We start from the raw sequence: 25,508 nt of genomic DNA on the forward strand, positions 1-25,508 counted from the left end.
GTTTATTGAGCCAATTCTGGCGGCACTGCAATGCCAGACCGACTCGCGACAGAGGTGGAGCAAGCTCCAACTGCTCCGTCAATTTCCAAAAATCAGATTAATATTCTGACTCCCCAATGGGGAGTGTATCAGATATTAAGCTGATAAGAACAGATACTACACTTTGATCTTAGCCATAAGGCCGAGAAGCGATACTCTATCTAGTTTCGTTCAGTCTTTTATATTCTAGACTGGAGAATTTACTTGCGAGAAAATGGTCAACGGAAACACCATCTAGCGGTGCATCTGGTTTTCAACTATCTTAAATTTTGTCATACATCATGCTCTCTCAAAGCACTATACATTTTAAATACACTTGATGATAGTATTTGTGTTAAATAAGATAAAAATATTTTGTCAAAATTCAAAGTTGATTCGATTAAAATTTGCAGCGGAGTTATGCGAGTTTAAAATATACAGTACGCTAAATCAAGTAATACACTTGCTTCGTTCATACATAATTACAATTATAATTAGAGCTTAAACCAACATAAGTCTATAGCTACAGATGTTTTAACCAGAATTAAATAAGCTAACAAAGATTTAAGTAAAATTATATTATTACAAAGTTACATTGGCGGTTGTATTCAAAATAATACTGAAAGCATCAGTCAGCCTAAAATTTATATCGAATAGCAGTAATGATGGACACATAACTATTTATATTGCTAACAGCATATTTAATGAAGATACTTAGGTACTTTTAAAGATACACCAAGTTTTTAGAATGAACAATGACTTGAATGCTCATAAGTATGCCAAAAGAAAAAACACTGCGTACGTTCATATTTTAAATCTTCGCGCATAATACTGAATGTGGGAGGCAAAAACATTTCATGGGTTCACCACAATAAGATGTTGAAGCCTGAAACTGGTGTAGAGTTCAATAATTTAAATACATTTTTCCCGAAATCACATTTTCAAAATTTGTAAACCAATTTCTCAAGAACTGTTGCATTAAATTCAGATTTATTAGAAAATTATTAAAGACTGAACATTTTCCAATAGAGCGTATTTACCAAAATGGTGTTGTTTGAAAAAAAATTACTTAGGTACTGCTATTAATACGTTGAAAAAAGAGATGAAACTAATTGACTCATATTTTACGAGTTCTTTCTTTTACTTTACGAGCTTCGATAAATCTATCACAGTCATCAGGACAGAAGAATAAAATACCGTCGAAATATTGATTAATTCTTATTACCACCTATACGGAATACCGAAATAATACCGGTATTTATTTAGGTTTTAGGTAATATATTAATTTCGGTATTACATCGGTATCGCTATTTCGGTAATAATCGATTTTAATATTATATCGGTTTCGGTACAGCTTTAATGGTATAATATCAATAACAAAATTATATCGGTATTAATTTATTGGTAAGAGAATAAGTATCTAAAAATACCAGTATTTTACCGGTATTAGTGGAATAAGTCTATAATCCTATTTAAAAGTAATACACATATACGTTAATCAGAATGGCAAAACTGAAAATTTAATAAGACAAAAGTGTGTTAATTTGATATAGACAAGAATAAATGTATTACTTTGCGCTTTACTGCATTTTTCATTTCATCCAAACATTATACTTTTATTCTACTGCAAAACTTATAAAATAGTATTTATGCTTTCTATATTTCTATTGAGAAGAATAAACTGTAAGAATGAAATTGTATCGCATTAATAATGTATTTCTTAGTGTGTGTGTTAATGTAGTGAAAACTTCAAATAATTCAATTACTTTTTTATTATTGTAAAATTAAGAAACAAATTCTTACACTTTCTATCTGAAACAATAAACCATAGGAATGGAATTACATGACTTTTGAAGTATATTTTTCACTCTGTATCAGTAAACTATTTCCCATTGCATGCTGCGTTACATATTCTGTACATATTACATTCTGTACATCTAATTACATATTCTTTTTATTAAATAGAAAATATTTATATACACTTTGTTGCGGCACACAGCACGTAAAGCGGTTGCCTGCATTGCCGATCATTCTACGCCAAACATCAGTGTGCGTTACTACAGCCGTTTAAAGAACACTGTATCCATCGATTAAATTGGTTTATTTTCTTTCTTTTTACAACACGCGTCTACATCTTTTACCGCCACTCGTTGGAAAACTCCAATTTGCTTAGTCCTAGCATATATATATATATATATATATATATATATATACAGGGTGTAACAAAAATGTCGCAGTTCCTTAAAAGGGGTGATTCAGGGAGTGATTTGAAACAACTTTTTCCTTAGCGAAAATGTAAGATGAGGCTTCGTTTACGAGTTATTAATGAAAAACACCGGCCAATGAGAGCGCGAGTTTGCCGCCCGAGCGACCGCGGTAGCGTTGGGTACGCGCTGGGCGCTACGGTTGTACTCCGAACAAGAAAGTCGACATGCGTCGAAGGAAATAGCATTAGTGTGAAAATATTTGCATAACGTATAAACGAAAAAGCAATGCAACAAAAGAAATGAACGGAGAATTGGAGAATTAACGTTGAAGATAGAAACGTTGAAAGTAGTCTGCGTTAGATTTAAAAAATAATAATCATTAATGAATTAAATGCAATTCATCTGTAGTTTGTAAATCTGTGTCACTGGGTCACTGTACCGATACTGGTCATCGACCTCTGGAATGGTTTATGGCAGGGTAGAATTTTTCCAAAGAAGCTCCTTGTACCCCCCACGTAGTTTAAGCACCTCAGACCTTCTTTGTTCGGACACTCCGAGATCATGTCTCCTTCGAAACCAAAACAATAAAGCCATAAATTACCTAAACGCGTGCCCTAGCATAAACCATTTCGACGGTCGATGACCAGGATCGGTACAGTGACCCAGTGACACAGGTTTACAAACTACAGGTGAAGTTTGTTCTCTTCTTCCTTTATTTTTCGTTGTATTGCTTTTTCGTTTATACGTTATGCGAATAAGAGATTTACATATTCGTATTTTTACGTTGCACGTAGTTTTCCTCGATTTTAAGTAATTATTCACTTCAAGTGATAAACAAAAAAAGGACTCGGTGTTATTTATTATGTCGCTTTCAGTTTTCATACTAATGCTATTTTCTTCGATGTATGACGACTTTCTTGTTCGGAGTACAACTGTAGCATCTAGCGCGCGTACCCAACGCTACCGCGGTCGCTCGGGCGGCAAACTCGCGCTCTCATTGGCCGGTGTTTTTCGTTAATAACTCGTTAACGAAGCCTCATCTTACATTTTCGCTAAGGAAAAAGTTGTTTCAAATCACCCCCTAAATCACCCCTTTTAAGGAACTGCGACATATATACATATACTCAATCAAGGCGGCAAATATTGGTAACTCACTTTTTGTCAATGATACTTATTGACAAGTTCATATTCACTTTTGCCATGTGAAGTTGCAAAAAAGTGCCATTCTGCAGTAATACCAAAATCTTCGAAATGAAAGCTAGGATTTAAGAGATTATATTTGTTTTCAACAATAAGACGAAGAGTGAGTTACCAATATTTACTGATTGCATTAAACCTTGCAAATGCTCGGAGATAATGTAGAATAATGTTGGGTGAAGCCAGGCTGCCAGCGACGACACGCCCGCCGCGGCAGTGCGACTCGACGCAGCGTCAACTTTCGGCAATTTTCACAGGGCCAATTTTAAAATGTCCATCTTTTTGAAAGTTTGTCCATCAAGCTATTTCAACTATTGAAGTTGAAGCAGTGGACAATAGTCATAGTTTGTCATAGTTTGATCCTTCAATTTGAAGGATCAAATTGCATTCTTCTTTTTTTTCAAATTTTTAAAGTCGCGCATCATCTTAAAAACCTGCATTTGTTTAAAATAATTGCAAAAAAGATGATTAAAAAACAATTTTTTTTAAATGAAATAATTTTCTTTACAAACTTCAATGTTTTCTCTATAAACACCGTAAAGCTGATCTCCATCCGCTTACTAGTTCAATAGCTATAATTTTTAAAAAAAAAGGTAGCACTTAACTTCAAACAGCTGCAAAATCGACAATTTTCAAAATTTTGAAAAATCCTTTGGAGTACGTTTAAATATCGTTAAAGACTACAACATATTCAAATTTGAGCAAATTACAAGAACTTGCTCCGAAACGTGTCCTATTTCGCGTGAAATGACCCGTTGGCGACTGATGGCTACGTTTGGCCTCCCAGCTATTGGGTGTTGTGTGACTATTTGGAAGAAAAGCGAGTGTTTAGAGAAGGCAAGCGGCCCGACACCGTATTGCTAAAAAATGGGAATATTGTTCCTAAAGGATCTGGCCACGGAGTGGGGAAGGCTATGGCTTTTGATAAGAGGATTGTGATGAACCCGACGGCATTTACCCCAGAACCGTCGTCTAAGGAACACATTTCTTATTCTTCGTGTTTTTCTGACAAATAAATTTCAATACAATTTCTTATAAATTTATCCAAACGAATTGAATCAGAGGATCATAAATAAATTTTAAAATTGTTTATTATTATACACAATAATCTAATGGATTTTTTGCAGTCCTATTTAAAAGATCAGAGCGTTATTCATAGCAAGTCATCTTGCGATTAAATAATTCAAATGTTACGAGTATTAAGAAAGTTAAATATATTTTTATAGATATCCTCCAGAAGAATATAGAAAAAAAATATAGAATCTCGTTTCAAAAATATCAGTGACCTTGAAATATCGTAAAAAGAATGACTGGGAAAAATTCTTTCCATTGTTAAATTACATTGTGTAATAATAAACAGGACAAGTATGTAGGTGTTCTCATGTAGCTTGTTTATATACTATAATAATTATGTTTATTTATTATTACTATTTACATAAAATTATGTTTATAGACAATAATTAAGGGGTTACATTACTTTGAAACTTTATAAAGATTGCAAGTTAAAGTAAGTTATTCTACAACTATTATAACTTATAACAAATATTGTTTCTTAGTACCTTGATATTTTTTAGTTATATACATTAATATATATACATTAAGCAGTTTTTATAGTTTAATAGTTCAAATCATTAAAAAATTGTATCGTTTAATAGCTTAATACATTAAAAAATTTCAAAATTTAATATCTCAATAGCTGATATGTAGAGTATAGTTATTATTTATGTAAGTAGTATATTTAATTATACTAATACATAAAATTCAAAATTTTATAATCTAAACAAAGTCTTTACTGCCCTAGCTATATGTACTTTGCATTTTGCATTGTTTTATTGTATTCCTTTCTTCTGTGTTATTGTGTCAAATGTATTTATAATACAATTTTAAAGTTAATAACAGACTGTGAATTTTTATTTGAATTAAAATTTTCAAGAAACTTAATAAAGGAATGAAACTTAAATAACCGTATGTCTTATTTTCTAAATATTGCAACTTGATTTATATTCTTCATATTTTCTATATTTTGGCATAAATGAATGAAATTTGCAATGTAGTTATTAATCATTACTCTTACATAAACATTCAAAAATTGCGGGCTTAATATAACCTGCCTACTCCATTTTAATTGTAATTCCGAAAACTCGTAGCGTTGCAATCTGCTTTGAGACTTCACCAATAATATTGGCGGTGACACTAAAATGATAATGGGGTGCTAGCACCCCAAAAATTAGGAACAGAAAAATACATAGGATGTTAGGTCTATTGTTATCTAGTCAGTAGTAGAATCTAAGTTAAAGTTGAAATAGAATGTCGATATGTCAATTTATACGTCAAATAAGCGGCCCCGCCAACCGTGGATTTAGACACCTAGCGTCGCCTGAGCGAGGTTTCCAAACCTATATTTCTAGCAAGTCGGCATACGCTTACTCGAAATTCCCTGCATCCTCTAGACCTAGCTCTGACATAATCAATGGAACTTTGTGTACTCTTACCCAAATATCAAAATTTTAAAAAAAGTTAAACAATATATATGTTACAATTCATATTTGTTTTGTTTGAAAACATAATCAAATATGCGAAACTATGTAGTATAGAGACATTTTGTTTCTACAACATGTCTACATTTATTTTGCTAACCAATTGAATAAAGGCTTAAAAAATTTCAAACTTAAATTTATCAACATATCCATGGCAGTTGCAAAATTTCATTCTCATATGTGCAGTAGTTAAAAGTGATAAAGATTGCTGTTGGAGGAATAGATTTTAATGTGACGAAAAAGGTGGTGATAAGTTTGTCAATAAAAACAAGATATAAACGAGAGAACAAGGGAGATTTGTCTGACTTTATATAACATTTTGAAGGTGAATATAAATTTTGTTACCTATAAAATGTTTTCAATTTTATTTATATTTATATTTATTATCTTTTGTAGATTACTTTTGAACAATATTCAGTTTATTACAATTTATTATAATTGTTCCTAAACATCATAGATTAATTGTTTTCAATAATAATGGATTATTGTCGTGCACCACAATGGGCAGATTTCACACACAGCCCTCAACTACCATCTGATAATTATTTTGAAATAAAACATGAAGTACATGAACCACAGATACATTCCAAATCTAACTCAAAATCAGATCAATTATTCTACTCATGTGAAGAAATTGAACAAGAAATATCAAGCGAAGAACAAGATCCAAATTTTTATGACAGTTTAGAATCTGAGCAAAGTGTTCATTCTAATGTAGCTTATTTTGTACCATATGATTGTAAAAATAAATCCAATGGAGATAAATACACTGATGATGCTTTACGCAAAGGCATGAAAAACTTGAAGCTGAATGACAAATCCCAGCCAACTCATTGTGTGTGGAATGTATCTATAAGTGAATTGACAACCAAATCTAATAAACCTAAAGTAAAAGTACCAAAAAAAATGAAAGATAGTGTTCATATGAGGGAAATGGAAAATATTCCTGCTAAATGTTTTTCAAAGAATAATCAATTAATGAATAATGTTGAAAGAAAAAAAGATGCAGTAACAAAGGACAAAAGTAAATTAATGAAATCAGATGTTAATTATCATCCTGAACATGTCAAAGTCAAATGCTCAGAAAGAAGACTGTCCTTCAAAGTTCACAGAGTAAAATCTGAATTATTTGACAAAAGACAATCATTCAAGAAGTCACAGCCTAAGGTACTCACATGTCAATATCGTAGGCGAAGTCTAATGAAGTACCGCAGGTGTTCAAATCAATTTATAAGTATGGCAGAGGCAGTTTCTAAGTTTCAAACTACAACACCGCAACGTTTTCGTACTACTAGTAATAAAGATTTAAAACCAGGTCCATCAATGAAAGTGAAAAGATCTCCATTAAAATTGACTCATCCAATTTCTCCCACTTTGAGATGCAAACAGAGAACAAGGCACACTACTATGCTAAATCAACAAGAACATGAAGCTGAGAAAATTGAAGAACTAAAAAGACATCAGATTAAAGCAAAACCTGTACCAATTAATATTTTGAATGCACCAACTGTGTTAAAGAAAGTAACCAAAAAACCAGTTACTATTATAAAAGAATTTAATTTGACTCAGCCAAAGGAGACACACCACAAAAATATTGTTACAAGGAAAGAAGAACTTATTAAAAAGTCGCAGGAACAAAATAAAAAAACATATGTAATTCGTACCAATCCTATACCTACATTTAAACCTGTAATGGTACATGGTCTATCTAAAGAAAAATTACAAGACAAGGAAAAGGTAGTGGCGAACTTCAAAAATTTTGCAACAAAGGACATTAAATGCTATGATCAAGAAAATAAACAACCGAATATCATTCAAGCTATTACAATATCTGCTGATATAGAGAAAAAAGAAGTAAACGAACAGAAACTGAATAAGAAACAGTCTAAGGGTGTTACAAATAATAAAAGTGAGAAAATTAAATCTGAACAAAATCTGACAAAGTCTGTAAGACCAAAATTTGAATTAAATACAAATAAAAGAGCAAAAGAGCGAAGTCAATTTGATGAAAAAATCAAGACAATGAAGCAAGAGCAAGAATTAAAACGGCTGGAGGAAGAGAGGAACAAATTAGCAAAAGAAAAATTAAAAAGAGCTGAGTTACGCAAATTAACAGAGGTGAAAACCAAGTCGATGCCAGTACACAAGCCCATGGATACTCAGAAGAAATCAACTAAACCCCTAACCAATCCACACACATCTATACGTTTACACACAAGTAGAACAAGAAGTATTTCTTAATTTTAAGTTATTTGTTTATGTAATTTGTTATATATGTATTTAATAAGTGTACTTTGTGAATTATATGTAGTAAATATTTTTATAACTTGTTTAAAATAAAACAAGACTTGCTAGTTGCTAGACATAAAAATAAATAAAGTAATGGTCCAATTGAATATATTCTTCATATGTTCTGGAATTCCGATTAGACGTACTAGATAAAATGATATTTGATAACAGATCAACATTCTACTGGCTTCTTAAAAACATTTTATCTGATATTTCATGAAGATATAATCTGAATACAGTTTAAAACTTCGAAGTAGCTCGAAATAATGCGATTTCGACATACTACGAAATTTCAAATCATTTCGTATTGAGAAGTCTACTGTATGAGAAAGATGTATTGCATGTGCAAATACATAGAAGCGATGTAGGTATAAGCTGAATGGGCTATAGCCTAGACTCTGTATAAGCTGAAATGGTCGAGGTCGAGGAGAAAGGTGAATTCAATGATACGAAGATCGTGAGACGTGAGGTGGGATTGTGGGATAAACTGGGATAAACGGCTTATCCCCACTAGAACCTACCGTCGTCCCCCACTCTACTGGCACCGCTCTCCACACCAGCATACTAAGCTCTTACCCGTGCGCGCTGTTTGCTCGACGCATTCCGTCGAAAAAGATTATAAAAGTCCGAACGCGTAGCTTGCAAATCAGGAAATAGTCATCGAATCTCGATGCAGCGATTTTACTTTTTCTCTTTGTTTTTCTTTTTAATTATTCGCATTATAGCAAATCGTGACAACTAGATTTGTGTCTTTTGTTTTTCTACGGGTAAAAATAAATAAACAGGTAATTAAAGTCATAACTATAACTATGATCGTAAAGAATACAATAAATATTATTATATACTTATCTTTTTTGTATCTTCTCAGTAGAAGTTGCTCGTTGATGTTGCTCTGCTATCTTAAGTATAAAAATAAATAGAGCTAATTAAAATCGTAATTATAATTATAATACTAAATAATGAAGTATAAATATTATATATTTATCTTTACTTATGCCATTCTAAGCATAAATATAAATAAAGAGTCAAATAAAATCGTAATTAAAATTCTAAAAGTAAAAATAAGTCACACTTTTCTATAACGCGAATAATTAAAAAGAAAAAGAAAGAAAAAAAAGTAAAATCGCTGCAGCGAAATTCGATGATGGATAGAAGCCAAGTACGCTGGGGTGGAGAGCGGTACCAGCAGAGTGGGAGACGACGGTGTAAGCCGATTGTCCCACGCCCGCTATTTTGGCATCACTGAGTGAATTGTCCTCTCGCATCACAGAGAAATAATTGCATTGGCTAGAAAACTTTTTATCGCGTGATCGTCTTCGTTAATACGTCAAAATCGGAACGTCGCAAATTTTTCTCCGCGATGCCAGTGGACGATTCTCATTTCCTCCCAGTTGTTTCAGTTTTTAAGTAGTGAGCTAACATCTCGTAACCGTATAGTGTACGAGAAAGAGAGAGAGAGAGTTGGTACGTCCAGAACTGTTTGAGATGTATGCACCACTCAGCAACCAGCAGGACATGAAATGCACCTAATGACAACACAAATCCGCTGTGTGGGCAATAATCGTCGGGGGGGCGAACAATTTTGCCATGCAGTCTAGGTCTAGAGCGACAGATTTTAAGCAACTTTATGAGGCGCAGATTTAAAACAACAGATTACAGAACACATGCAGCAACTTGAGTAATACTAAAGACAATTGTATGAAAATTATACTGCCTTATTTTGAAAAACAATTTAACATGTAAGAGAAATTTCGAAACTTGTGAGCTGCAATTGTACAATAACTCTATTCCAAAAATCGTTTAAAAACGAATCTTCCAAGTGGTCGTACGGTCTTATATGGCCCGAAACTGGGAAACGATTGATGACATTCTTGTTATGAAACCTAGAGAGATCGGAATTGTGTATGTCTTTCATACAGTACTGAAATATTCCCTACTTTTTGAAACAATTTTATGAAGAATAACTGTCTTCAATACTTGCTCTAAGGTAAACTGAATTTTGTGAAGAATGTTTGCAATTGAATGCGACTTTTGAAAGAATATATTAATTTAATCGCAAATCATTTTTTTAAGTATTCGTAGAAATTTATTTTAGTAATAAACGGTGAAGCCCGACATTTTTATTACTCTTACAAACATTAACTGACCGTTAAGATTCCGAGAGAAAAACTTCGCTGAAATCTTTTACATGCTTAATTCTTTAGTTAAAATTAGTGTCAACGTTTCTCGATTCATGTCCAATTTATCAACCATTAATCGCGTGCTTAGTCACATGTCAAACAATATCAAATTTCACACTCAGTTTACATTTCCATCCATCATTTTTGTTTTTAGCTGATCATTTCTAGGATCCGTACCATTAAAAGTCATTTTAACACTTGACTTTTTCAGAACTAGAAATAGCTAAAACTCGGGTACTCGTGTTCGTGAGATATCTTAAGTTTCGAGTTTTGGATCAAGATTTTACTACTGGATTCTTTTGCTCAAAACCATTCAAAACCAGAGGATGAGTTCATTTTTCACGGTATTTTCATCTGATTTGGGAAATAAAACTTCAAGTCAATTTAATGTTTTCAGGTTAGTCCACACTTAAGAGCAGCTATGCTCAAGTATCTCCGAGGCGAGCATGAGCGGCCAAAAATGCCCGGATTCGGCCCGGAACCGCTTGCTCGTAGTTTCAAAGCCGACTCCAGTAGCAGAGTGGCGAACCATTGGGAACCGTCGAAACGTCGAAACTATTCTAAAGACCGTTGCTAAAGACTCGGGTTAGATCGTTCGCGAGCGATTCCGGGCTGCTGGCCGCTCGCGGCCACATTTCCTGAGCATCACTGCCTTAGAGACTTAACATTGTTCTTTCATACGCAAATTTTTTTAATATTTAAATAAAGGTATCTAATTACCCGATTGTTGTTATACAATATATAGTAAAGACCATACTTCTTATATAATATAATCGCATATTCCATTAGTATTTGAATTTGACTTTAGTTGGCATATTATCTTGTACGGACATGTCTGGTATTGTAGGACATATTTTTTGAATGTTTCGAATAGTTTACTGGCGTATTTCGGGTATCAACAGTTCTTCAGAATATTCATACCATTTGTAACTTTCAGCAAATCCAACATGTCACTGCCCATTTTGGTGACTGTTATGCAAAATTTGATATTAATATGCAGATCACGCGCAGATTTCTTTCAATTTCATAAATCCCACGATTAGGTGTTCTCTTGCGATTCCAACAAAAATTACCATATGGACGATATTACGCGACTGTTGCAGAAATTAAATTGTCACACCTCGTATAAGATATGCGAAAAGATGACTTATTTGACAGTACGAAGTAGGTATGTATGTACATACCATCGAAATTTTGTATTGCAATTTCAAGTGTTCTTGTTTCTCCTACGATTCCTATAATTATACTTACAAAAGGCGAATATCCCTGTACTTACGTATATGGATTCTTTTGACAAAATAATTCATACATATTTCTTTAACATTAGAATTGGTATTTAATTTAATTAACTAAGCATTTAACGATTTATTACAAACCTGACATTGGCTTAGACAGCTATACACGAATAAGTTTAGTTTGTTTACTTTGTATTATTTTCTTCTTTTTTTAAGATGTGTTCTTTACTGATAAGATTGTAATATGTAGTTTAGCTTCTTATATCACAAGAGATATATATAATAAATTTGTATACCAAGAATATTATATAGCTTCAACAACATACTTTAATTTATTTAGAGTGTACAAAGACCACACTATTATACATCTACTTTCTTTACTTTGCATCAGTCCAAGGAATAAAAGTCAGTTCTGGAGGCAATTCAATTATAAAATGCTATGTATTAAACACTGGATCTAGCAATGTAATCAGCAGTAAGAAATTTTACAAATTTCACATTTCAATTCATTATACAAATTCCAATATCAGATTTAAACTCAAGTATAACAGATGTGATATAAAATTGAAAATCTTTATCAAATTTCGCTGCTTTCTTTATCAGTAGAAAATAAACATTATCGACGTCGCTTTACTATTCGATATCTAGATTCTTTTTTTAACTATAACACGTTTTTTATAGATGTTATAAATATTTTATATCATTAGAAATATATTCATAAATTATTCGATGTAAAACAAATTACACTTATTATCAGTATACAGAATAGTTTTCATAGCTGACATGTACATCATAAATTATAAGTATTATCTTGTTTCTTTCGAAATTACACATTATTGTAGAATAGAAAATTTATTATCACATTTAATAAAGGGTCGTATGAAGAGAAATATAGGAAAAAATATTTATACATTTATGATATACAAGTCAACTCCTTGTTTTAAATAATGTACAAATTACGAATCAGCTCCACGACTGCTTACAAACGTGAAAAAAATTCGATGCTTGAAATGCATTGAAAAAACTGTTACTTTCATTTCTTTACCAAAAAATGCAATATAATTATTAATGTCTAAAAGAATGTATTGAATATAAAACAGCGACTTCCTTTCACAGCAGTTTAGGTAGCACATATTATGCAAATATAATATCCCAATTAATTATTTTAGGACATCATAGTTGCGTAGTATAGTACATAAAAATCAATTAAAATAATGTAAAATCATGTAACGATACTATGCATTGTTTCATTTTTATAAATTATATTCAAAGTGTTAAGTAGTATTTATGTTGAAACAACATCGGCACACGGTTTTCGCAGAATACAAGAAAATGGCAGACTCATTGTACAGACCCCAAAAAATCATTCCGTCAAAGCTCTTTTAGAAGTGCAGATTTTGCATTTTTAAGTTTATCCAATCGCCTTTGCAAATGAGAATTTGCTGTCTCTAACTCTTCTACACGACCCTGAGTCTCTCTAACCTGTAATAAATTTTGGAGAAATATATTTAACTATATTATTCAAATAAGAAAATGAAAGCAATAATAGGAGTGCTCTTACTTCTCTTTGCAGCTTTCTCTTTTCTACTTTTAATTCATCTTCTGCTTTCTCAGACGCTTCTGCTGCCGATTTATAACGTATTACTTGACTCTCTAGCCTTGCTACTGTCGCTTGTAAAGTGGACATATCTTGCTCTGCTTTTTGTAATTTAAACTTGTAATCTGCCAAAAGTTTGTTCGCTTCTCGTTGCACATCTTCGGAGTCTGATAAACAACCTGCTAAATGAAAATAACGCGATATTAAAAAACTTAAAAACAAAAAGGAAGGAAGGAAGGCAGAAAGAAGACAATGTATACACGAATATGTAAATATTTTGCATAAACATTAACCTAATACTGAACCAGGGGATTTCTCAGACCTCATACGATTTCTGGTTTCTTCCAATTCTAACCTTAAATGTCGTATTTCATCTTGTAATTCTTTTTTCTCAGAAGCAAATTTTCTCAGTCGAACATCTGTAATTCATATCAAGAAATTATATCTTTCAATTTTTAAAACGTTAATTTGTTTTATTGACATGATAGAGTACCCAATGAACCCTTTCCAGCATTTTGTAATAATTCTGCTGCTTCTGTACTGACTAGTACTCTTCGTCTTGGACGTGGACCATTTTCAATTTCATTTTCTTCATTCTCACTTTCCTCGTCATCAACAATAACTAAACCATTTTCCTACAAGGTTATTTTTAAATCAATTTCAATGATTTTTAATTTTCAAATAAAAAATATTAATCTTGAAAAAGTACATACTTGTATAAGTGTATCTCTTTCTACTAGTTGTGCATGACACATATCTAATTCATCTTTTAATCTTTGACTAATTCTTTTTAATTGTTCAGATTCTCGATTCTTCTCCCTAAGTTCTCTACGAAGTTGTGCAACTGTTTCTTCCAATTCTTCCAATTTATCTTTCAATAAATCAACTTGATAGGCATATGAAGATTTTTCATTGTCTAATTGAGCATTAGCTATCATTGCTTTCCTAAATTTTTCCTCAAATTCCTTCAACTCTAACTATAAAGAAAATGCAAAGAAATGTTTGTATATTCATAGATACAATTTTTGTAGATATAAAAAAGTAGTAATGTTTCTTTTACAGTAACATAAAAGAATCTTTATAACAGTACCCTGAGATCTCTGCTTAGGCCAGCATCTTCTAACGAATCTTCAGAAGATCTACGACTGGATTGAAAATTGTTAGAATTGGTAAGGAGGCGAGATGTCCTTACAGAATCAGGAGTTACTCTCATTGTTCTATTAACATCAGCTAAAATATTTAAAAGAAAAAAGAGCAAGGAAATGTGAAAATAAACAAGATACTTTCATTGTAATAATTTTAATGCTATGAATGAATACCTGAACACATGTCATATACTCTATCGGCATTCTCCTCTGCCTCTTTTTGTTGTCTTTCTAATTCACGCATTCGTATTTCTCTTGCTTCTGCTCTTGCCTGTCTTCTAGCAGCTAATCTAGCTTCTGCCTGAAAGTATGTATGGAAAATCCATCCTGTTACCAAAAACATATTTTCATATTCAATTCATTATTAACACACTGATGCATGTGCAATATAGCAAAACACTCCAATAGATATATTTGTAAATGAAATTTGTTAGAAATTGCATGAAAATGTTATGTATATGCATAAATACAAAGCTAAATAATACACTTTAGACCAATACATACTTACTCTTTTTTCATTTAAAGGCAGAATTCAATTAAAAGGTAAAATTAATGTTAATTATATTAATAATTGTAACACACAATATGTACATGTACCTCACCTATGTATTAAAATTGCAATTGTATTCTGTTCCTTAGGTGTTCTTATTTCAAGATAAACTTATCAGAAATGATGTAATTCCCTAACCCATACAATCATGCTAATATGTAAGCGCCAAGGACAAGCACACTTACAGCAATTATTATTAGTCTATTTTTACTCGTTAAAGTAGTGCAGTTTGTTTAATGATTCTATATGAATTTTTTTCTTTGCCATGAAAAATTGATCAATTTTACTTTTCTTCTTTTTTTCTTTTTGAATGATTAATAATTTATAACGCATAAAAACACTTTAAATTTAAAAAGTTATATTTTTCTTCAACTTTCTATCAATTCAAAGGCCATACCTCCTTGGCTATTTGATCGAGAGCTTGATCCTCTGCTGAATGTCGTGCGGCAGTCCGCCTACGTCCAGCTATAGCCGATTCCATTTTGTACTCTGTACTTTAATATGCGTTTTTTGCTTCAAAATCAGCAACTTGCACTAGGCAGATCCACGTCCGTCACCGCACAAGAAGACAAACCACCACACTAAAGGACAAAGGGACATATGCTAGAGCTAAAAGTTTGCGAGTATGTTTGTAAGCATGATTTTCATTAATATGGATTATGCATGATTTACAGATACCATTGAATGTATTATACAACAAGAAAGTTATGTCTATAAATGAAGTATGAGAAAATTTATGAATGCAATAAAATATAAACCAAGCGTTAATATGAACAAATTACAAGGAAATTTATTTGCAACCATTCCAATTTTCTGACGATCGCCATAAGACAGTTTAACATAGTCATATTATGGATTATAGATAATGTATTATGCAACAAATACATTTTACATGTAGGCTGTCACTATTATTGTTTGCCATTCTTAGAATACATCCATTGTTTTTGAGTGTCCTCACAGTATGTATTAGAGTGTACCTTCACATAAGGTATACTTAAACAAAGGCACATTACTCTCAAGTAAAAAATACAAGCATAATTTGTTTCCAAGAATCCCTTAAAGAATATTTAAAATATACATTTACTGAAGATAGCTTCTAAAAAAGATCACAAAACGTAACACTTTGAAAAGTTCTGGATACGTTTGGTGTGTTCCACAAATTAGAGGTTGACAATACCCGGCGACACGCAAATACATTCTTATAGAAGAAAGATAAAAAGAATTTAGCACAGGTAAAAACAGTTCTTCGAGTTCTAACGTTACAACGTTTTCACGCTAAGAATAACACCTTTGTGGTACAGTTCTAATTACGTATTTGCCTGCACTTGGTCTATGTACCATGATCGATGCGTTGACGACTCTCAAAAGGACTTTGCGGTCATCGCATAAAAACAGGGAAAAACACGGAGAATATGAATTCAGAAATAAAAGGTGGCAAAAAGTTTTATATTCGACAATGTAAACATATATATCTACGCGTGTGTACATACATAGGTATATATAAAATGTATACATATTTGATAGATTCGTACACCCACACATCATAGCCAAATACATGCAAAGAGGCCCTCACTTATCGTCAATCTTTTTTTCTTTCAGATTCTCTATTATGTCCCTGATAAAATAAAACTTACGATAAAGAAGAACGCTGTCAGCCAGCGGATAGGTGCATCTCTTTTTCCCGAGGGAACCGCGTGCGAAAATAAACCGGGAGACACTATAAATACAATCGATGAAAATCGGATGAGTTCGCCAGCACGATGACCATCAGCGACGAAGAATTATCGAATGTGGTTCCCGTAGTCGAACACGGCCCATAGGGATTAGACACAAGTATTTTTTAGTAATGAGAACGTAATGTAAAACTCGAACAATGTATACTCTTTACAGGCGACAACTTGTAAAAACAGTGCGCTGATTCGCACTCAAATATAGCGGAAGACACATTTTTCGATCGAATACCCTGAGCCACGGTGATATGCATGCGAATGCAAATGTTACACACACTCTGCGCCGCGCCTCAAAATCACCGAAATATCAGTGGAGTCATCTATCAACCAATCACAGTAACACACATCTTTTGGTCATACATATCGATAATACTGTTCTTTACGAATCATAATTGTTTGTTTCTTAAATATGAGCTTGAATTGTTTAATATAGAAGATATTAGATTAAACAAAACAATTTCATCGAACGTAGATCTGTAGAGTAATGGTTCTGAAGATGGTTCTTTAAGCATTGATAAATCTATATATATATATACAACATACCACGGATGTATATGCATGTCATATATGTATGTAGCAACTACGATCATACATGCATACATACGACCACAAACAAGGTCAAAGTATTTCAGAACTGTAAATGCAGCATGTCCTATTACTGAAAATCTCATAAAAGGAAATCAATTATTTCAAGGTCCATGGATTCATCACTTCTCCTGAATGACATTACTTCTTTATTTTTGGAATGAACATAAAACTTTATACGACTCGTACACTTAACGAGAAATTTAAGACGTTCGTAATGAATAAACAAACGAAATGTCTTTTATGAGCTTAGTGTTGTTTGCATTTTCTGTTATTTTATTTAGAAATTTAATCTTCGTAGATTCTTTTAATGCCTTCAATCATTTCTGTTATCTACAGTGATTTTTACCTTATCGTCAGTTCACTTTTACTTGAATACTTTAACTAAAGATGACTCCGCGTATTTACATGGCGAATTTTCATAGCAATTTAAACATCTTTTGTTGAAAATTAGTTCCTAAAAACAATGATTGAGTGGAAATTCAAAATTTAGAATATTTATATTTAAATGTTTGAAGAAAATTTATTGAAATTGCAATCAATAAGCATTCCTTTTGAATTACTGAATATTTTGCCCTTACAAAACAATATGGATATGCTGCCTTTTCCGTATATCTGATTGCATAGAAAAATTATACCTTTGCGACCCTTAATTTTACCCTCTTTACATTTTTAAAATTCACAATAGTTTAGTCAAAACCACTAATTAAGGCGGGAAATTTAAACGGATTTAAATTCTGATACGTAATTCAAGCAGAAAATTAAATGAATCGACTAGAATTTTACGAATCTAATAGTGTAAATTGGAAGTCTGGAATTAGCACCTCTGAAAAATACACTTCTTTCACTCTGCATCTCTATAGATCTGCCAAAAGATAGTAATATAAAATAATGGATATAGCTGGCATGTTAGAAAAAACATTGATAAATCATAAAAAACTGCATACTGTGAAACCATCTTAACATAAAATATATAAATGTTATTAGACTGTTTAAAATTGCACCCTTTTTAACTTTACAAAATTCGTAAGAATTCAGATAATATTTGGTACAAAATATATACCTGTTTTAAACAACTATTTTAATGAAGTCGAACTTATATATATATATTTCAGTTCGTTTTGACGTTTTATTTTATTTTGCATTATATTTACAATATGTCTTACCATATATTGATACATAACACGAAGTAGTGTCGTATCATCGCGTTACGTTACGAAGGGACGTGTTCCCTCCACTACGGCATCATATGATCCCCCCTCTCTAGCATGGTTCTCCATTACACTTACCCCCATTCCGGGACGATGTAAATTTACTACTCTGGTACTGATACTTTCCTGACAGATTTGGCTAGGTGTGACCCAAACGTTATAGATCCCCACAGCACAATATATATAAATGCTATGTAACATGGGACTCATAAGTTCTGTATCTTTGTTATATAAATAAAATATGGTAATAATCACCAGTAACATAACTCATAAACAAATATGAGAAAGTCATCTAAAAGTCACGCGAAATATATAATTTTACGTAATCTTTTTACAGATGTACAGCATATATACATATATATATATATATATATATAGTATATATACTTTGAGTCACTAAGAGACTTTTCCAAATCTGTTCATGAGTTATGTTACTGCTATGTTTTATTTATATAACAAAAGTTACAGAGCATTATGATTCCCATGTTACGTAGCAGTTACATACTGTGATGTGAGAGAACAGAATTTGTAACCACCCAGTAAACACGTAGATATCTCGATGTCCTGACGATATCATGCAATGGGCAACGTCTGGCGGCATCGTGTAGCTAACGTAATGTTATCCAATGTTCATCTACAGGTGTCTTTTTAACGACGATGTAAACACGTCTGTAGATATTTTGTCGACACTCTTTGAATCTATCGTAAAGATGTCTGAAGATGTCTGTACGATATCGCATATTGTTTAATATTCGAATTTAATATGATATCGCATAGATGACTTGACAACAGTTAGTTTTATATAGGTAGAAAACATTAGGTTAGGTTAGTCTAATTTAACTTAAATTTGAATTATACAGAATATGACTCATCCAATTAGTAGTTATACCTTTGTAAAATGCCTTTTTGCAATTGATAATTATTATTAAAAAAATGCTGAAACAATTTCAAAGCATATTTTTATAATAAAAATTAATGGAAAATATATTTCACAAAGTAACTACTGATTGGAAAGTGTATTTTTTGCTAAATAAATAATCGTATGTTAGACAAAGTTATTTTATAAAATATAAAATATACATATAAGATATAGAAAAATATAACTAATTTAATTTTTTTTGCTGTAGCAATTTAGTCTGACAGATGATCTTCGAATCCAATTATAATGTACAAAATATAACCGCTACGTAACATAGTAATCACAATGTTCTGTACATTTTCCCACAGTATAATATGTAAATGCTACGTAACATGAAATTCATAAGTTCTCTGACTTTTGATACATGTACAAAATAGATAGTGTATACATGCAATAGCATGTAACATAACTCATGAACAGATTTGAAAAGTCATCTCAAAATTATACGAAATATACAATTTGACATTACTTGCTTCTATAAATATTACGGAACGTAGATGTCGCAGGAATCAAATATATAATTTATTTTTATGACATTTATCATATTTATTAAAAACATTTTCAAAAAATCATATATATATATACATATATACAATACAAACATGTAAATAGATTTGTTCTACTTTCTCACATAAAATACCTCAGCATTAATTACTTTGAAGCTCGAATCTTTTCACATGTATGACGCATGACTGGAGAGTAGGCAAAAGTGAAACTTTAAATGTCCATTTTGTAGTATAAGGTGCAATAACTTGCAATTCGAATTGCAACAGCGTAACAGCCAAAACGGAACTTTCGTAAAAATAAAATTAACATTAAAATAATTAACATTATTATTATATAATTAACATTATAATTATAATTATATATATAATTATTTAATTAATATTAAATAATATACTCGAAGTATATTATAAACGTTAATTATAATAATAAAAGGTATTTACATATTGAATTTATCAGGCTTTTATAGTAATACCTTGTACTAATAAGACATATACATTATTATATAAAACATTTTTTTTTAGATGAAGTCTTATACATTTGAAAACTTCAGAGAAGTAGAGTTTGATGTAGACAAGGCTAGCAATGGTTCCACTTAGGACAGTAGCGAAAAACAAAATTTGAAATGAAACAAAAATAGGTTAAATCATGTATGATACTTGACAACGTATAAAAAACAACTCTGTACAAAATAAAACATAATAGTTTAATGAAAAGAATTCAAATATATTTTATTTATTCAAATAAGTATATTATAAACGTTAATTATAAGTAATTATTCATTGCGTAATAACAAGGTTACTGCTATTACTCTTGAGTTACATCAAATTTACATAGCAAATGTGATTCATTTATGTAGCCTGAGGTAGTTGGTGTGAGTCACAATGTTAGGTTAATGAAGCGGACATTTTTACCCTTATGTTATCTTTATGTAACCCTCAGGTTACATAACCAAAATGTTTGAATACGTAGCAGTTAAAGTTTTTATGCTGTAGGGATAGAGACGAAACTTTTCGAATGAGGTGTGGAGTTCGTACAAATCAGTGTTACTGGCAGACGAAACGATAGTAGTAGACGGCAAGTTGTGTACCATAATAATACTATCCCAATTTGTGACTTTTTGTTACGTCTGTATTATGTAGCATTTATGTTTTTATGCTTTAGAAGCATACTAATTGTGTAATTCAACTGTTTTGTAGTCAACAGATCATTTATTGTGAATCTAATTTTCCTATTTATTTGGTAGAAAATTCCTACTTATTTGGTTTGCGTGTAAGTATTTTCTCTTCAATAAATACAACTTAAAGAATATGTATATAGAAGATATGTATTGGGAAATAATTTACTGATACACAGAGTAAAAACACTCTGAAAGTGTTACAATTCCATTCTTATGGTTTAATGTTGCCTATAGAAGTGTACAAAGTAAATATACATATTAGTTTTCTCAATTTTTCAGTAGTAAAAGAATTTTTGACAAATTTCCAATACAATAATACATGTGAATTGCACAGGAAACTGACCATTTCAAATTGTTGCGCAGATGTATAATTTTCAAAATATTAAATTACTCTAAGTTTTAACTTCGATAGAGTGGATTAATTTGATTTCTGACTTACAATGTAAGACTGGAATTGCATGTAATAAGACATTAAAGTGGAATTGTACCATTTTCAGAGCATATTTTTTACTTTGTGGATCAATGAATTCCCAATAAATACAAAATGTCAATATTACAGAAAATGTCGTAAATTATATCATTTTTGCTATAAAAATATGACATAACATTGACATAAGCTAATACCACCACAAAATGTAATTTTTATATGACATAAACATAATAAGTTACAAATTTGTTATATGTATGTGACAAAACGGTGATCAATATGAAAAAAATATAATATATAATTCCTGTGAGATATCACAGCAAAATATAAAATATACATAACCCAAACATGATAATAGTTATTAACTTGTTACATATCTATGACAGAACAATGATATAAGCCAGTGAATCTGTATATATAACGCCATTGATGATGACTGGCAGAGAACAAAGGTTTGTAGATACACACATAAATATTTAAATTTGTATCTCCATAATGTTTTGTGCTTTTATGTAAAATTAATGATAATAAATTATTTTAGGCCTGAGAAAGGGCAGTATGCTGTAATTTGTTTTACTGAAGAACAAGGTTTATCTGAAATTCCACAAAATTGGTTGATCCACAATTGCTTATGTTGGTGGCCACCAAACAATACTAAGAATTTATCAACATTAATTACGAAGCGTATTGTCCCTAATACAAATACATGGCAGAAGATACCTATCAAGATAACAAAATTGAACCGTAAGAATTATTCAAATATTAACCATTTGATTAACTGAAAAACCCCATAATATTAATGATTTTTATATCATTTTTGCAGAAACATTACAAAATGCTAGGAAAATTGTTGAAGACTCAGATTGTATCTCAACAGATGACCAAAAAGTAGAAGAAAAGCATAGGAAAAAAATTTCTAAATGGCAATTTTCAACTCTTCAATCTACATCTTATTCTGATACTAACTGCAAAAGTGAAGACGAAAATCTGGATAATGAGTACAATAACAATGGTAATTGTAGTATTTGGGCAGAAAAATGTTGATAAAAAACAAACTACTTATCTTGTAATTCAGAGATAAAATGCTGCAACGCATATATAGTAGTAACTTGTAGCTTTTTCAACATTTTTATTATACTTTTACAGAATTTTCATTACCTTCAAAGTACAAGCGTGTGAATACATTGGAAACTCCCTCATGCTCGAAAAGAGCAAGGATATATATTCCTGAAAAAGATATTGTTGATATTGACGTAAATTAGATTTTATATTAGTAAACACATCTTGTATTATTAGGCATGATAAGAGAATAACATGTGCAATTTTATAGATCGCCAATGATGTTGTGGACGATCCTTTGAAATTCGATTCGAATTCATTTAATTATATATCATTTGAAGAAGGGCCTCATTCATACTTAGAAGAACAGATATCTATTGAGGAAAAAAATGTTTTTACAGAAGTAAATAATATCTCATCTATAATATCTTGTACTAATGTTAGGTCTGTTTTCTTGGCACAATTGGCCATAAGAATGTGATATATTCAATTTCTATACAGATTTATCCTGATAAACAAAAGAGAAAGTACAATGAAAACCTTGAGAAAACTAGTGAGAAATCAGATATAGGTAAATACTTCAAGTGAAACTGTTAACACATTAACTATGCATACAATCTGTACTATAAACTTTACAGTTCTAAAAGTATTAGCTAGATTAGAGCGAAAAATTGATAATCTTACTAAACGTTTGAACCGAATCGATGGGAGACAACTACCAACGCCAATAGGGTCAGTTGACACTATAAAGAAAGTGTTTCCATTATCGAACATGGAAGATGTCATAAACTTCGAGAAACAATTGGAAAATGAAACAGTAAACAATGAGCTTGTAAGGAAAAATTTATAATTTTTAGCATGGATTATATAATTTTTCTTTAAAAAATGGTATTATCAGAGATTTCTTGTACAATAATAAAGTATTAGCGAATTTATAATTGATAGTTAGTAGATTAACTAATATCATTGATGATTTCATATTTTAGTGCAAGAGGCTCCTTGAAAGTACATTCCACAAAGTATATATGTATAAATGATTTATTCTGTGCTTTCTCTTTGCAGCTCACTTTTCTAGACAGAATTGGTGGAAATACCCCAGAGGACAATGTTAAAAATATTTTTAATAAACTATTTACGAATGAATTTGCTAAAAACCACACGTGGTGTGGTAGAAAAAATAAACAGGCTATATCAAATCTTAAATTGATACAAGTAGTTAGAGGTATTGATATATTTAATTTATAATCCGTTCATTCTAAGGTCAATTTAAAAAAAAAAGATTTTTTTTCCAGAAAAAATTGTTACTCAATATCAAGGATACAGGGAAACAAATTTCCATCGCACAGCCAGTGAATGGTTTAGATTAGGGGCGCAAAGACTGTCGAGAGAACTAAAAAAACCCTTAATATTGTGAAGAACAGGATATTTCGTCAATTGTATTATAATTATACAAATTTTTCCGATAATAAGAAATACAATTTACAGGTTAAGAACTTAGATTATTGTTAATTACTATGTTCTTTTGTTTGAATAGGACTGATGACATGTATGTTCGGATTAAAGACTTTAATTTAAATAATTAAGATATTATCTGTAAGAAGGGTGTGAATGCAAACACCTACTTACCAAAAAACAACGTCCAGATGATAATTAGAGAAATCAAGCTATATTTTAAAATGCTTGATCTTTTTCAATTTTTAAAATACTGCAATGAATCTTAGAGAAAATATACTTTTTTAAATGTAAAATTACAAACATATATATGCCATATGTATCTTATTATATATATTGAACATATAATAAACAAAATTATCTATATTTGTTTAATTTAGGTGTTTTTTTTTAAATATTAATAATTCCTAAATCTAAATAAATAATAAGTAAAAGTAAAGTGACAATAATGTGTCTACGTTACATTACTCTTACATAGAGAATATATCACAAATTTTACATAAATGTGATGAAACGACGTTCCGTAACAATGTTACGTACATGAGAGGGAAATTTTAAGTCATATGTGACGAATATTTTTTACTCGTCTTATAGAATATGTAAGTTTCTGAAAATCTGAAACCATAATAATGAGATTTGTATTATTTCCAGATACCATTTCCTGAGCTCTGAACAGTACTCAAATATGACCTTGATACTGCTGTCTTTTGTAATTAATGATTATTGCTGTCATTGTATTACCTGCGGCATTGTAATTTCGGCCGCCCAAGTGATGTTTTATACTTCATTATCGCATTTCATGGATCCGTGAAGCAGTCGCAAGCTTTAATACGTTTCAAATTACGCACTGTTTATTCGCCTTTTATTAAAGAATTCGCATCTACATTTAGGTAAGGTGTTCTGCTAATATACATATATCTTCAGATAGTGGTTCCTTTTCTACATAATTATATATCTCTTATTATTATAATGCAATTGTATAAAATATTATCATGTATATGGTGTGAAACTCTAAAGTGTATATATGTGTGTGTGAAAACTAAGTGCTATTCCTATGTAAAAAAAACATCCAGCACAATATAACTATAATAGTATAAGCCCTGTTAATTTAATGATTCTGTGCACGTAATATTGTTTTTATTTTTATATGTTTTGGGAACTAATATTTTTAAAGCTTGAATAATGAGTAATAAAATTTATATGTACGTATGTATCTAATTTTACTGCTTCTTATTTCATTGCAATGGAATTAAGAAGGGGCTAATGTTGTCCTATGCCTTAGAATGGCAGTTTCCTCTCCAGAGGGACAATTTTAAGAGCAGGTGCTCGAGTTTATCAAGTAAGCATTGATGATCTCAGAAAATGAAAGAAGATGATCTTGAGAGAATATTTTTTACAGTACATTGATCAACTCCTAAGTACCATATAAATTGCACATAAAATATTTTTTGTATCATCACAAGTAAAAAAGATATTTAGGTGGCCT

At 31.0% G+C, this 25,508-nt stretch overlaps 3 protein-coding genes, 2 long non-coding RNA genes and 1 other non-coding gene across 11 annotated transcripts; 4 read left to right on the forward strand and 2 right to left on the reverse strand.

The window, feature by feature from the left end:
* On the reverse strand, positions 1-193 carry LOC143181294 (U2 spliceosomal RNA). Its single transcript, XR_013002265.1, has one exon. It is a non-coding gene; the product is annotated as a U2 spliceosomal RNA (small nuclear RNA).
* A 4,903-nt stretch (positions 194-5,096) lies between these two features.
* LOC143180550 (uncharacterized) lies at positions 5,097-8,344 on the forward strand. The gene is made up of 2 exons (XM_076380345.1): positions 5,097-6,284; positions 6,356-8,344. The coding sequence occupies exon 2, from the start codon at positions 6,437-6,439 to the stop codon at positions 8,198-8,200; it is 1,764 nt and encodes a 587-aa protein (XP_076236460.1). The 5' UTR covers positions 5,097-6,284; positions 6,356-6,436; the 3' UTR covers positions 8,201-8,344.
* A 905-nt stretch (positions 8,345-9,249) lies between these two features.
* LOC143180581 (uncharacterized) lies at positions 9,250-14,449 on the forward strand. The gene is made up of 3 exons (XR_013002154.1): positions 9,250-10,235; positions 10,826-11,596; positions 14,323-14,449. It is a non-coding gene; the product is annotated as an uncharacterized LOC143180581 (long non-coding RNA).
* Positions 11,567-16,970, reverse strand: LOC143180580 (leucine-rich repeat flightless-interacting protein 2). Of its 2 annotated transcripts, none has more exons than XM_076380410.1 (9): positions 16,590-16,970; positions 15,353-15,536; positions 14,580-14,706; positions 14,351-14,490; positions 13,974-14,237; positions 13,754-13,895; positions 13,554-13,679; positions 13,225-13,442; positions 11,567-13,145 (listed from the first exon to the last, which is right to left on the reverse strand). In XM_076380410.1, the coding sequence occupies exons 2-9, from the start codon at positions 15,434-15,436 to the stop codon at positions 13,035-13,037; spliced, it is 1,212 nt and encodes a 403-aa protein (XP_076236525.1). In that variant the 5' UTR covers positions 15,437-15,536; positions 16,590-16,970; the 3' UTR covers positions 11,567-13,034. The 2 variants fall into 2 exon arrangements, with proteins under 2 accessions (XP_076236525.1, XP_076236526.1); XM_076380411.1 differs by having other exon boundaries at positions 13,225-13,439; positions 16,590-16,968.
* LOC143180582 (uncharacterized) lies at positions 15,929-16,901 on the forward strand. Of its 2 annotated transcripts, none has more exons than XR_013002155.1 (3): positions 15,929-16,187; positions 16,257-16,449; positions 16,555-16,901. It is a non-coding gene; the product is annotated as an uncharacterized LOC143180582 (long non-coding RNA). The 2 variants fall into 2 exon arrangements; XR_013002156.1 differs by having other exon boundaries at positions 16,257-16,386.
* A 3,754-nt stretch (positions 16,971-20,724) lies between the features above and the next one.
* Positions 20,725-25,451, forward strand: LOC143180384 (uncharacterized). 4 transcript variants are annotated; one of them, XR_013002120.1, is made up of 11 exons: positions 20,725-21,176; positions 21,898-21,963; positions 22,053-22,255; positions 22,335-22,523; positions 22,658-22,764; positions 22,842-22,973; positions 23,072-23,141; positions 23,209-23,402; positions 23,633-23,792; positions 23,863-24,055; positions 24,674-25,451. XR_013002120.1 is itself a non-coding variant. In XM_076380078.1 (11 exons), the coding sequence occupies exons 2-10, from the start codon at positions 21,941-21,943 to the stop codon at positions 23,982-23,984; spliced, it is 1,200 nt and encodes a 399-aa protein (XP_076236193.1). In that variant the 5' UTR covers positions 20,725-21,176; positions 21,898-21,940; the 3' UTR covers positions 23,985-24,006; positions 24,105-24,372. The 4 variants fall into 4 exon arrangements, 3 of the variants coding, with proteins under 3 accessions (XP_076236193.1, XP_076236191.1, XP_076236192.1); XM_076380078.1 differs by lacking the exon at positions 24,674-25,451 and adding an exon at positions 24,105-24,372 and having other exon boundaries at positions 23,863-24,006; XM_076380076.1 differs by lacking the exon at positions 24,674-25,451 and having other exon boundaries at positions 23,863-24,372.
* Positions 25,452-25,508: the final 57 nt, after the last annotated feature.

Source organism: Calliopsis andreniformis, chromosome 6 (assembly GCF_051401765.1).
Source record: "Calliopsis andreniformis isolate RMS-2024a chromosome 6, iyCalAndr_principal, whole genome shotgun sequence".
Taxonomy (NCBI): domain Eukaryota; kingdom Metazoa; phylum Arthropoda; class Insecta; order Hymenoptera; family Andrenidae; genus Calliopsis; species Calliopsis andreniformis.

What these genes read in the sequence shown, in the direction of transcription:
- LOC143180384 (XM_076380076.1), top strand. Translation starts at nt 21,941, where the DNA reads ATGATGACTGGCAGAGAACAAAG. An exon ending in ATGACTGGCAGAGAACAAAG is followed by an intron (nt 21,964 to 22,052) that starts GTTTGTAGATAC and finishes AAATTATTTTAG; the next exon opens with GCCTGAGAAAGGGCAGTATG. An exon ending in AAAAAAATGTTTTTACAGAA is followed by an intron (nt 22,974 to 23,071) that starts GTAAATAATATC and finishes ATTTCTATACAG; the next exon opens with ATTTATCCTGATAAACAAAA.
- LOC143180550 (XM_076380345.1), top strand. Translation starts at nt 6,437, where the DNA reads ATGGATTATTGTCGTGCACCACAATGGGCAGATTTCACACACAGCCCT.
- LOC143180580 (XM_076380410.1), bottom strand. Translation starts at nt 15,436, where the DNA reads ATGGAATCGGCTATAGCTGGACGTAGGCGGACTGCCGCACGACATTCA. An exon ending in GCCTAAGCAGAGATCTCAGG is followed by an intron (nt 14,238 to 14,350) that starts GTACTGTTATAA and finishes TTTTCTTTATAG; the next exon opens with TTAGAGTTGAAGGAATTTGA. An exon ending in TGCTGGAAAGGGTTCATTGG is followed by an intron (nt 13,680 to 13,753) that starts GTACTCTATCAT and finishes TATGAATTACAG; the next exon opens with ATGTTCGACTGAGAAAATTT.